Below are 13323 nucleotides of genomic sequence, written 5' to 3' on the forward strand. Positions count from 1 at the left end.
GCTGTAAGCATGCTACAAATTGTTTAACTTTATTTTAAAAAGTCTTTTTTTCAGTTTATTTATTTTAAGAGGGAGAGAGAACATGCAAGCAGGGAAAGAACAGAGAGAGTGGGAGAAAGAAATCCCAAGCAGGTTCTGTAGGCAGAGCCTGAAGCGAGGCTTGAACCCACGAACTGCAAGATGGTGACCTGAGCTGAGGTTGAATGTTTAACTGGCTAAGCTACACAGATGCCCCTAACTGTACACTTCAAATTGGTGATTTGTAAGGCATATGAATTATATCTACATAAAGCTGCTACCAAAACAATAAAACTGCCACCTCTTCCTTAAAAATGATGGCGTTACGGGTGAATGAAACAACAGGAGAGACAGAAAAGTGCCAAAGCTACAGGACCGACAGATCCCAAAGATGTTGCATATGGACATATTTTATTTTATAATAAGCAAGCCAAAAGCTCACTAAGACTGTGAGAAGAAATCAAATCTATAAAGGCTGTATTTTCCCCATGAACCACTCCATCTACAAACTTAGCCAAAGTACAGCAATAACAATGACAACAATAAATACATAAATGGTTAAATTTCTAAAGAGGTCTTTTTTGAGAAAAGTTGGTTGGATACAAAAGAGGTAAAGGAAATACGCCAGTCAAATTCTTCTTCATGGACCTCCCAGAGTTTATCTAGGAAAGGTGCAACCTGCGAGCACACCCCTCAAACGGTCCCAGAACTTCCAAGGTTGCTGGCACTGCTGCTCTGGAGGTGGCCCTCCTCCACTCTCCACATGGGCCAAAGAATAAAGGGGTTAGGGGCTGGAGGGAGCAAGCAAGTGGTCCTTAAAATGCTATCTCGAGGGGCGCCTTGGTGGCTCAGTCAGTTAGGCATCTGACTCTCGATTTCATCTCAGGTCATGATCTCATGGTTCATGAGATTAAGCCCCATGTCGGGCTCTATGCTGACAGCATGGAGTATGCTTGGGATTCTCTCCCCCCCCGCCCTGCCCCAACCCTCCCCTGCTTGTTCTCTCTCTCTCTCTCTCTCTCTCTCAAAAATAAACATTTAAAAAATACTATCTATGGGTTTTTTTTTAAATTCACTGATTGTACTATAAATGCATTCATAATGATACAGACAGTACATGAAGCTCCTTTGACCAGAAAGGTAATAAAGGTTGATGCTATTTAGAGTAGTCAAGTCTTGGTTTAAAGGCAATTCTAGGCTAACATAAGAAGGAAGAATAAGGCTTTAGCATTTTGGAATCTGCCATAGCAAGGGAAAGGGACTATGGGCACAGGAAGATACCTGCTCCTGACTTTGAGATCAGCAAGTTTCAAAACCTTAGCTATGAAACGATTGCTAAAAACCTACAGGGGTTATTCAGGAAAGAAGGTTGTGCCTAATAAGAAATTCTCTGCAGACAAAGAAGAACGGAGTCAGAAAGAAATAAAAAGAGCATTACCTAAAGAAATACTGATAGAATTATACATAATGGGAGGTCTCTGGAAAGCTCAAACTTAAGCTTTAGGAGAATGATAAATAAAAATAAAACTAGGGATGAACTTTAAAAAGCATCTAAGTATGGTACAGTTAACAGAGGCTCAAAATGCCAGAGTCGGAAAAAAAAAGGTTTTGTTGGCTACGTTCAAAGAAAGAAGAAAACAAGACGAGAGAGTAACAATTTGGGGGAAGGGAGTGTAGTGTTCACCGGAGAACAGTGAGAAAGGAGCCTGTCTCAGCATGGAAGCTGGCTTACATCTCTCATGATAAAGAACATGGTCCCTTTATTGGTCAAGAAAGAGCATGAAGATGGAGACAGGAGCCAGAGGACAGGAGGGACTGGGCCACTTCCAATGACTTGTGATTCTCTCGCTTAGATGACTCTCATCCCAGGGCACTGAAGGAACTGACAGGCCCTTTTCAGACAGGATGTGGGTGGAGGTGGCATTCTTGTGACCATAGCAGCAGTCCCACTATACATATGTATGATGTGTTACATTGTATATATTGCTTTCTGTTCACTCTTCCGGGCTTCTCAAAGAGCTATTACTATTACTACTGCCTTCCTTATATACCAAAGCTCAGCATTTAAGTGATCTGCCCACGATCACAGAGCCCACGGGGAATGGGACCTGACGCAGACCCAGCCAGTGCTCTTCCCAATAACCAGCTGGTCTTTTCAATACATCTTCAGCAGAGCAACTGATAAAAGCAACTGACAAAATTCAAGCTACACAATATTAACAACATCAGTATTAAGTGCATTTGTAGCAAGATGAATATTATTATCAAGTGCTAGTTGCTAAACATCTATCTAAATGTCATAGAGCTCTGGCTGACATTCAAATCCTCAAATCTCATCTAGTCTTCAGATCATCCCCAGGAGGGAGTTACAGATGAGGGCCCAAGGGTGCTGGTAATAACTTACTTGGGGTCAACAGTGACTAGTGCAGCAGAGATTTAAAAGTATTGAAATCTATTCCAGATCCAAACTCCATTCTCTTTCCACTACAGCTGACTGCTACTAAATGCTTATCAAGGTCTGATCTATGGTGTGGAGGGTACGAGTAACTCAAATGCAGTGGGGAGAAAATAGTCAATGGCTTTCTCAAGTCCTCAGAAGTTTGATGTTCCAGTACATTCTCAAAGCATGACCTACCATCGTGCTCACAAAAGCAAAACCACTTCTCTCTTAGAACCTAGTTCTAAGTCTTGTGGGAAGAAATACTGAAGGCCTGAGTACAGCAAGGAGCAGGGGTGGTCAACAGAACAGTTATCTGAATTTACTATGATTTTAAAAGGGGCTCAGAGATTGCCATGTTCTCTGGGGCAAGTGTACTTCGCTCTGGTAAAGAGCAGGCCAGAGGTTGTTAGCCTGGGGGCAAAGGGAAGATAGAAGCATGGGGAAATGGAGGCTTCTTTTTTCTTTTAATATTTTTTTTAATGTTTATTATTTGAGAGGGAGAGAGAGAGAGAGAGAACACACAAACAAGCATGAGCAGGTGAGGGGGAGAGAGAGGAGACACAGAACCCGAAGCAGGCTCCAGGCTCTGAGCTGTCAGCACACTGCCTGACACGGGGCTCAAACTCATGAGCAGTGAGATCATGACCTGAGCCGAAGTCACATGCTAACTAACTGAACCACCCAGGCATCCTGGGAAATAGAGGGTTCTTTATCATCTCTAGTACCTACTTCCTGTCTAGTCCCTAGTTCTGGCTTCACAGGGAGAAAAGGATACAGATGAGAATCTAAGGCTCTTCAGGTTAAGTTTAATGCCTGGGGTCACCAGTGACGGGTGCAAGAGCAGTCTAAATGTAACAGAATCTGGTGTTTCAGACTCACAGAGTACAGGCACAAGCAGGTCCACTGGCACCAGCAGCGGTAGTTAAGAAAATCCCCCAAGTATAGCCATTTGTCAATTTCACAAAGGTTTATCGAGCATCTACTACTGTGGCTGTACATCAAGCAATAGGTAGGCCCTGGGAATGGAGCAGGGAGTGAGACAGACACCAAGCTTATCTTTGTGGGAGCTGACAGGCTGAGGGGGATTACTGCTATGAAAGGGAAAGCTCAGGATGCTGTGGGTGCTTGAAATCCAGGAATGGAGTGGGACCTTTGTCACACCTCAGAGTCTTCATTAATTCAAAGAATTTCAAAATTCTGAAAAAAGGATTCTTTTATTTATTTTAATTAAAAAAAAACAAACAGACCATCACTACTTATTTTTAAGGAGCTCATAATGCGGCAACTATTTATTTTAGGCACTGGCTTTTCTAATTTGATCAGATGTCTTAATAAAAATATAACTTGCTAAATATTTAAAAATCCATTACCAACTGAAACTTTCACCTTCTAAGAAACTTAAGTCTGCTGCACAAAAATCATCAAAAGTTGACCATGGAGAGTACAGCTAGAACTTCACAGTAGAACATATTTATATTACTTTAGTTTATTCCAGTCCAATGTAATGCCCCATGAATATCCTTTGCCGGAAGTTATTAACAGCCACAGTACAACTGCACTCCCTGTGCACAGGGAGGTGTTCAAGACTTGATCTATTCTACTTGCTTTATTTACCCATTAATATAGGACTCAGATGATCTCTTCCTACCTTCTTTTCCCCAAACTTCCAAAGAGTGGCAGAGGTAGGATTTAAGGGATTTAAACCTACGTCTGTCCACAAAACCAACTGAGCACACCAACTCCCTACAACTCTATTGTGTGTCCTCTTTACATCTGAGGTAGCAAATCAGACTGTCTCATAATGGCCAGGCAGGTGATACCACTGTGCAAAAGGGCATGTAATGCATATGCATATATGGTATGAGTAGGACTACGGAGAGTTGGAAAAGGGACTCAAGGCACAGCAGTTTTGTTCCAGTGATTGCTATCATGTGTGACCTTGCAATTTTAAGAGAAACCAGAATTTCAAAATTTTACGTACACTCCGGAACATTAACATTAAATGTTAGTCCAAACTTATTTGAGAGCACCGCATGGGTCAAACAGGTCACCAGTTCACAACCTTTGTTAATGCACTCTTGGCATCATCTTTTGAACAGCACCAGTTTGGTATGCTAAATTCTGCAGGGTTATTTTCATAAGTGTAACATCACCCTGGGGATGGGTGAGGCAGAAGGTTCATTAACGCCTTCAATACCATGGGTACTCTCTTTTTCAGGCAGTCTAGAGGGAGGGACTCATGGACTACTACCACGTAAGGTGGAGCTGCTCAATTTTTTATCACAAGGTGCTTTTCTCCGAGGGGCACGGAAAACAAACTTCATTTCTTCCACATAGCAATTATAGCCTGAGCAGTTGCTTACCCGTTTGTCAATGTCATTGTGTTGGAGCTGCACAAAGCGAGCGCTGATGGCTGCAATGTAACTCTGCTGATTGGAGAACGCCACGCGGCCAGCACCTTTGGGGTACTTCAGCTCTGGGTCCGTATCAATGCCGGCATAGCAGACACCTCCATACAAACGGTCCATGATCATTGCCAATTCAACTGCAAGAAAATAAACACAATTCGGTATATTGCTTAGATGGCGCTTTTGCCCAGGAGAAGGAGGAACTATTTAAGGGTCATGCAGTATAATTAATAAAAGGAAAACCCATGTTAAATATCATGAAGAGTGTCCACACCAGACCTAGAAACTCAAGTAGGGGAAGCTCCTCATATTTACAAATAAAATGAAAAAAAAATTAAGAACTTACACAACACACACACAAATTTATATAATCAGAACTTCAGCAAAAGTATAAAAGGAATTATCTATCAGTAATCCTCCTGTTCCACTTTCTAACTGTTTAGTCCACTGAAGTGGGCTCTCAGTGGGCAAGGCATTTCAAATGATGCTCTAACAAGTTAATTATAAACAGCCCTATTTACTGACCTCTAAGACTAAAAGCAATTACGAAAGTCACACTGCTATCTTAAGATTAAGCTATAGAAAGAATGAACTCGCCATTTTAATTAAAGGCAATATATTTGTAACATTAAGGTAAATCTCTGCAATTAAAAAAATATATTTTAGTATATTCTATCCCAACTGAAAAATCTCCATGCTAGCCCCACACTGAGTTCTAAATAATAATAATAGTAATAATTATAATAGCAACAATGAACATTTATTGAGCACTGACAATGTACCAGGAAATACTAAGCTGCCTCTCAGAGGCAGTAGCATCCTGTACTCTGCTATGAGTCCAGAGGTCTGGTCTACACTCCTTGCCACATTTCTTCTAAATATACTTTTATTTTTGGTATATTTACAAAACACCTATCCAGAAGGCACTTGAAAATTGGACCATTCCAAAGGTCTGATATTCTAAAATTATCCTCACCATGTCAGGGAAAGACATGTAGCAGTTACTTACCTGGATCCAAATTTCCTGAAGGTAATTGTTTACTTGATACTGGATGGCACTTCCTCCACGTATGAGCATTCCTTTCAGGCTACTCATATGACTCAAGTCCAGGAGACTTACTCCTGCCCCTGGGGAATGACCCAAGAATCCACTTCCCTCAAACACCTATGTATATTATTCAGAAAGGAGAAGACAGGGTAGGTGGATGATGACCTGGGTCATAGCCAGTGTGCAAAGACCATAACATCACACAACAGACTTCCACAGGAATCAGTGTTTGGGGAGAAGGAAAGCAACACAAACCCCTGGCGTACAGGAGGAACTCTGCAGCAGTACAAGGGCAGGAGGGCTGAACGGCATAAGAACGCCACCAGACTTCTATGAACAGAAGGAAAGCAAGGCACTACTGGTTCCTGAAGTATGAAGCTGCTGAACTGGTAAGAAAAGGTATGTTGCCATGATAGAAAGGCTGGTGATTGTTTTCTAAGTGCTGTTCTTAAGAAGAATGACCTGCAACCAACAGATTTTGGAATTTTCAGAAAGGTGAGAAAATAAGCTAGCAATGACTTAAGTCCAAGAATAACACTATTAAAGACAGAACAGCCAAAAGCTATCCCAATCATCCCATTATGATCAGAATTACTGAATCATATCAACCAAAGAACATGCTGATTAGAGCCTGAGTAGACTCTGATTGTAGTCATGGGGCAGGATTCAGGAATCACTTTGTTCAAACAATGCAAGAAGAAATCATGCACATACCCTAAATATCAGAATTTAGTGAGTCCTCATACTTCAGCCCAACAACCTCCGATGGCTTGGGGACTTCCTCACATGGCTAATGTTATCCAGTAACAGAGACTAAGGCAGTGAAGGGAGAAACACTTAATTGCAGTCATTAATGAATTTCCCTTATTGGTGAACAGGCTTAATAAAATAAGCAACCTCAGGAACTGTAAATTAAACATAAGTTTCCGAAGACCGAGCTTTCCCTGGACTGGAATAAGAGAGCAAGCACTCCCTTAGTCTGGTGAGGGGCCAGGAGAAGAATGTCCGCAAGGGGCTGCATGGCACTTGTCTTCCACTCTTAGAAAGGACTCACAAAAGCATCTCATTTAGATAGAAGGTATACCTCCTATAGGCTTGATGCCCCAGCTAAGGAAAAGAGTTACTATAACCACAGCCCAATGGTCTCCAAAGGAATTTTAGGGATCCTAGGACATCAGAGAAGGTGCCTTCCATAGCACAAACATTCTACTACTTTGTGACTCTAGCTCCTGGAAAATCACCTTCATATGCCAAAGATTAGGTCATGACTGATACTGCCAGCAGTTAAGTACTTCTGATAGGAAGTAAAACCCTCACTCACTTATGCTTTTATGAAAGCTAGTTATAAAGAAATCCTTTCCATTTGTACACATACATACAGTCATTTTCTTGGCCACCAAAACTGGCAGATGTTTAAGCCAATGAAATCTCACTCAAGTGAAGGACAACTTGTTGAGAAGCCACAAGAAATCAAGGTGACTAAATGGGTGTTTTGGGAAAAAGTATGAAGATTTCCCATCTCTCTTTCTACCCTAATCTCTGTTTTAACTACAGAAGGTCTAATACTGTGATCACCCTTGAAGAAAAGTAAATAATAATCAAACAACTGCTGTTTATGTTTAGTCCTTTACTCAGTCAGTGACTCTTTACTACAAGCTGCACTTGCTGCAGGCTAAACTCATGCTGGGTTCTAACACCAGAGTGGTGTCATGTAAGTACTAAACAGAGCTTCTAATTATTAAGAAAAGTAACCGTGCTTGGTAAAAAGAGCATTAAAAAAGAGAGAGACCAATTTACTTCATCCACTACACAGGTGACTAACAGAAACACAGAACAAGCCTTTCTTAAGTCCTAAAAATTTCTAATTTGAAACATTTTTTTATATAGAACATAAAATTCACCTACAGATGTCAAAATGTACAACTAGTTTAGAGATTAGGTTTTATTTGTTTATTTATAAATGCTTATTTGAGAGAGAGAGAGAGAGAGAGAGAGAGAGAGAGAGAGAGAGAGAGAGAGAACAAGTAACCATGCATGTGTACAAGTGGGCAGACAGGGGAGGGACAGAGGAGGGAGAGAGAGAATCTTAAGCAGACTCCACACTGTTAGTGCAGAGCATGACATGGGGCTCAATCCCATGACTGCAAGATCATGACCTGAGCCAAAATCAAAAGAAGGCTTAACTGACTGAGCCACCTTGGCTCTCCAAGAGACTAGGTATTAAAGGATTCTTTATTTTTTTTTAATGTGTTATTTTTGAGAGAGAGAGAGAGAGAGAGAGACACTATGAGCAGGGAAGGGTCAGAGGGAGAGGGAGACACAATCTGAAGACAGGCTCCAGGCTTCTGAGCTAGCTGTCAGCCCATAGCCAGACACAGGGCTTGAACCCATGAACCGTGAGATCATGACCTGAGCCGAAGTCAGATGCTTAGCCAACTGAGCCACCCAGGCACCCCTTAAAAGGATTCTTTAAAATGAGTATCACCAGTTAATATAGGTAAGTTAATATAAGAAAGTTAACCTTCCCTCTGATATGGGTGAAGCTGAGCCATGAGGAGGACTACCACTTTGACTACTTGGGAAGAAAAGAGAAAAACAGAAGAAAACCAGGATCTGGCAAAAGTCAACTAAAACTTTCATGGGTTATCTATATCTTGCAATCTCAACCCTGCTCAAGAAAGTAGCTTTGATTCAGGATGTGTCTTATTTGGAAAATGCAGCTAATCTACTAAGCCCCTGACAGTGAATCCTCATTCTTTACCATCTCTGCAGAAGGCAGACAGTGCAGCTCCCAGGTACACTCCTAACATTTGACCTGAAGAAGATGAAGCTACTGGAGCAGGGCATAAAGGTAGAGGTTGGAATTTGGACAGATGGAAGGGACAGCAGGCACAACCAGAGTCCATGTGGGGGTCTGGAATCTTCAGACCACTTTTTATTTTTTCCTTCCTGTGCATACAGTATTCACAGGATCTGTCTGGTCACCACAGAGGTGGAATCAGTAGATCTGCCATATACAATGGCATTTTGTACTTTGGATGAGACACTTTTTGGTCCTAAGACAATTCAAGTCATCTCAGGAATGGTAACAGCAAAACTACTATGCCTCTGATCTACAGATTGGCTCTTGTGATGAACTTCACTATGCCATAGCCAGAAAGGGAAACAAGAATACTGCAGTTGTGTGTAGCATACAGAAATCTAAGAATTCCTCCAGGTTGTAGAGACTACTACCTCTGAAATTGAATCTAAACCCCAATTATGGTTCCTTGGATTTGCTTCTAATCTTCACAGAGATCTGAAAGCGACGTTAGCTCACCAGAGAAAAAAAATCATGATGACTCCCTCATCCTAACCCACACCTGGGTCCTGTTCCTATCACTTAACTGGATTTCAAACCAGTCATAGGCAATGTCTAAATCTGAGATGCTATGAGAACCAAATGGGGTAGTTCAGAAATGAGAATCCCCAAGGGAAATACAACACACTCATCTTTCCAGATTCTCACCTGTGAATCGAGTTCCATTTCTGGAAATAAGAACAAAGCAGACAGGAAAGAGGCATAAGGCACCTCAGGATGACCAAGAGATCTGGACTCCTGAAAGCAAGATTCAACTAGAAGCTGGACTGTCTAGGTTTTCTACAATAGCCGAGTTGGTTCGCAAAGCAGTTCACACATTTAAGTGGTGGAAATATTTCCACTCTGCAGCCAATGTTGGGAAGTTAATATTTTCTCTTTTTTTAATGTTTTTATTTACTATTGAGACAGAGAGAAACAGAGCGTGAGTGGGGGAGGGGCAGAGAGAGAGGGAGACACAGAATCTGAAGTAGGCTCCAGGCTCTGAACTGTCAGCACAGAGCCTGATGCGGGGCTCGAACCCACGAATGTGAGGTCATGACCTGAGCCGAAGTCAGCCGCTTAACCAACTGAGCCACCCAAGCACCCTGGGAAGTTAATATTTTCAAATAAATGGTATGAACAACCAATTAAGTCAGAGGGATTGAGCGTCCCAACATTGATTAAATCAGACTGAAGCCATGTTGACTGTTAATACTGTTACTGAGACAACATCTCAGATCTCAACTTGATAAAGCCGCTTCCTTCTGTGCAAAGAGCTCCAAACTTAAAGTCTGGAGATCTGAGTTTAAATCTTGGCATTTTTACATATTGTGGCGTTGGCCAATCGCCCCCTTTGAACTCCGCTGAAATAAAAAGTTTATCACTTACAACCTCACGGAGTTATCATGGATGATTAAACACACACGAGAGCTCTGAACACACTGCTGAGCACAGACCAGTACTCAGATGTTTAGTTTTGCCCAGGGGGTGTTCTTCTCTCTACTCATAAATCTTTGCCTAAGATTAACTTGGCCTGGTTTCTGCTCCAGAAGCACCAGCTCATCCCAGTCTTACTTTGGCTTTATGCTAATGTTATTCCACCCGACAATGATATGGCAAAGTGTGACACCAGCTGTGGGTGAGGGTTTGAGGGGAAGAACGACTAGCATTAGAAAATCCTTAACCCTAAAGGCAATCCAGTTAATCAAGTCAGTGTGCCAAATCTGGAATTTATCTAGGACAACTCATACTGACCTTGAAACTTTGTGAAAGAAAAAACTTCTACCATTGAGAAACCTGACTTCTACCACTTTACAGAATAACAACAACAAAAAAGGATATGGTTACAATACTATTTCCTAAATCACAAATCAGGATGTGATTCCTAATACATGTGAATTACCAGAATGTTTGCACAGACTGTCTGAAATAAATGCTCTTAGAAAAATTCAGGATGTTCACTAGATGTATGTCCTATGTCACTGAATATTTACCTCAAAAGTTTTTGTATTATTTTCTTTTCCTCCCAGAAAAGTCATCCTCATAGTACTGGTTGCGGGGAGATGGAGAAGGGAATTTCAGGATACATTACAGAATATTAGTAGAGGAGAAAAAATACAGGAATGAATGATCAGAGCAATAGGAAAGACAGAAGACCCAAAGATAATGAGCAAATGGTAGGTTCCAGGGACTCAGATGAGCAGTCTCTCAAGATTGATCTGTTCTGCAGGATCTGGTCAGATAAACTATCAGAAGGAAGTCATGATGTGGAGGACCAGCTCACATGTCCCTAATGAGAGAGGATGTCTAAGGGTTTACCAAGCCTGATTAAAGTTGGAAGTGGATGGGTCACAAAGCTTGATCACTGAGGCAATCCTCATATTAGAGATCTAAGCCAAGAAGCTGGGGTCATAAACTCATGTTTCTAAACTGGGGGTATGTACAGGAACCAGATACTTCATTCTCTACCTCTTCCTGGTGGCTTCTTCATAATCCCCAAACCTGGCATTCATTTCCTCTCAAAGCAAAGAGATGCATTCTAGATAGGTCCTAATGCCAAAGGGATATCCAACAGGGCTATTTCCGTGTTGAGATTCAGGAAGATGTGCGTTCACATTACTTGAATGAAGGCTGGTAACATGCTTTTGTACTTTCAGGTGGAAGCAGGTAGAGAACCAGACAGACCACCCCTTTCCTGGTACTGACTCCCTAAAGAATATGTAAACTGTAGCCACATGACAGCCTTTCTGAGGATAGGGATGGGAAACAGTGGGGAGTGGACAGCAAATAAGACCTGAAAAACGCCAAGAGACTTAAGGCAAACTGTCTTTGGCTTGCCACTTTCACTGACAAGAGTGATGGAAGGGAGGGACAAGAGACAGTAGGAATGTGTATTGTCTAACCCAGAGCAACGATCAGGCAATCTGACTGGGTAAACTCATCTAGATTTTCCATGAATATTTTCCCATTTTCAGGTTAAATTTTCTAGGCCTATAATTTTTTTTCCCTTCTCCTAACATGAAATTTAAAAAGGAAGACTTGTCAAAAAGACTGGAAGGACCAACTGATACTCAGCCAGGGCAATACTGCTTAAAACAGGTGGCCTTATTTCTTTAGATGGGTTTGTGTATTTCTGTCTGGTAGGATAAGGACTCTATTTAGAATAACTTGCTAGGGATAATCATCCCTGTCTTACAATGGGAAGATATCAAAGAGAAAAAGCCTCATAAGATTCAAAGGAATAATTGTAGTAATTATATTTTAGTCATTATAACTGTGAAAGAACAATATTTGGCCCAGGATAAGGTGAAAACAATCTGGATACCTAAAAATCTCACCTCAACTATGTCTAGTCCAGAATCACCCTGTATATAGTGCTTGAGATACTTATAAGACTTTTCAGAATTCTATGACCACAATATTCCCTTAGAATAAAAAAATGCCCTAAAATATTTAAAGAACAAATTTGAGATCCAGTGTTAAAGAGTACAATTAGTATCCAATTACATCTGAGTGAGCATTCTATTAATACATTTCTTGTTTTCTTCTCTTCTGAAATCTCTGACTCTCTGTAGACGATGACCTGTTTAACACGATAGTGGGATGTTCGTTCAGTTTGGCATGACGCGTACTTGCTCTGTGCCAGTAACACGTGGATGCTCAATAAATGTTTATTGTTCAAGTGAACTGCATTGTATTCGACTCAAGACTGCCTAGCAAAGTCAAAATGAATTCCTTTAAAAATAGTCCTGTATTCCAAGGCACGCACCAGTCCACAAAGCTCAGTGTGTTCCAAAGAAACCCAATTCTGTTTGGGTAAAAGCTGCAGATGTTAACTCTTTTTGTTTAGATTACATAGATTATAATCTCTAAGTCTTAGACAGTAAAGTTCTAAGATGCTAATATAGATTGCTTAGACATCTAGTAACTAGCGACTCTTATGGGAGGTGTTGGCATGGGGGAACTTTTTCATTAGATCAAGTGAATGTAGATAATTATTCACAAAACTGCAGATAAAACAATTTTAAAACAAAAGGTTTACCTTGGCTTAAAAAAAGAGAAGGAATCTCGAAGGTCTACTATCTAGGCAGGGAACATAAAATCCCATTTCTGACTAAACAACTAAATATAATTCTTGTCCAGTCCTAGGACTTGTAGCATCTTGTGAATAATAATAAAAAGGGTGAAGAATAAAAAAAAGGAATTAGTTTATAAACTATTGTGTCTGTGACTTAAAAACAGACATAAAAGGTAAAAGCCAGTTCTGTTACTTTTAGAACTGTGGGACTTTTTCTTTCAGAATTTTTTTCAGATCCCCATCTACAACAGGAGAGGGACTAGAATATTAAAACTAATTTGTGCTTGTAGTTAGTTGCAGAAAAAGAATGACTAGAATGCTAGCAATGAATGTCCATTCTTTTAGAACACATATGCAGTTAAAGACTGTCAAAGGGGTTCTTCTCCCTCTCCACTCCCAAACCTAACACCAGTTAGAATAAGACATGAATATTCCATGCCCACTACCCACATTTTTTTTTTTTAAAGCACAAGCCGTTTAGAAACAAAGGGC

The 13323-nt window shown here is 40.9% G+C and overlaps 1 protein-coding gene across 4 annotated transcripts in view; it reads right to left on the bottom strand.

Annotated features, from left to right (window-relative positions):
* CPEB3 (cytoplasmic polyadenylation element binding protein 3) overlaps positions 1 to 13323 on the bottom strand; it is a 184443-nt gene that overhangs the window by 18753 nt on the left and 152367 nt on the right. For all 4 annotated transcript variants that reach the window (XM_029932231.1, XM_029932229.1, XM_029932228.1 and 1 more), the window contains one exon: positions 4822 to 5003. In XM_029932231.1, the coding sequence (XP_029788091.1) occupies positions 4822 to 5003 (182 nt within the window). The remainder of the gene's footprint in view (positions 1 to 4821; positions 5004 to 13323) is intronic.

This window comes from Suricata suricatta, chromosome 2, assembly GCF_006229205.1.
Source record: "Suricata suricatta isolate VVHF042 chromosome 2, meerkat_22Aug2017_6uvM2_HiC, whole genome shotgun sequence".
In the NCBI taxonomy this organism is placed as follows: Eukaryota; Metazoa; Chordata; class Mammalia; order Carnivora; family Herpestidae; genus Suricata; species Suricata suricatta.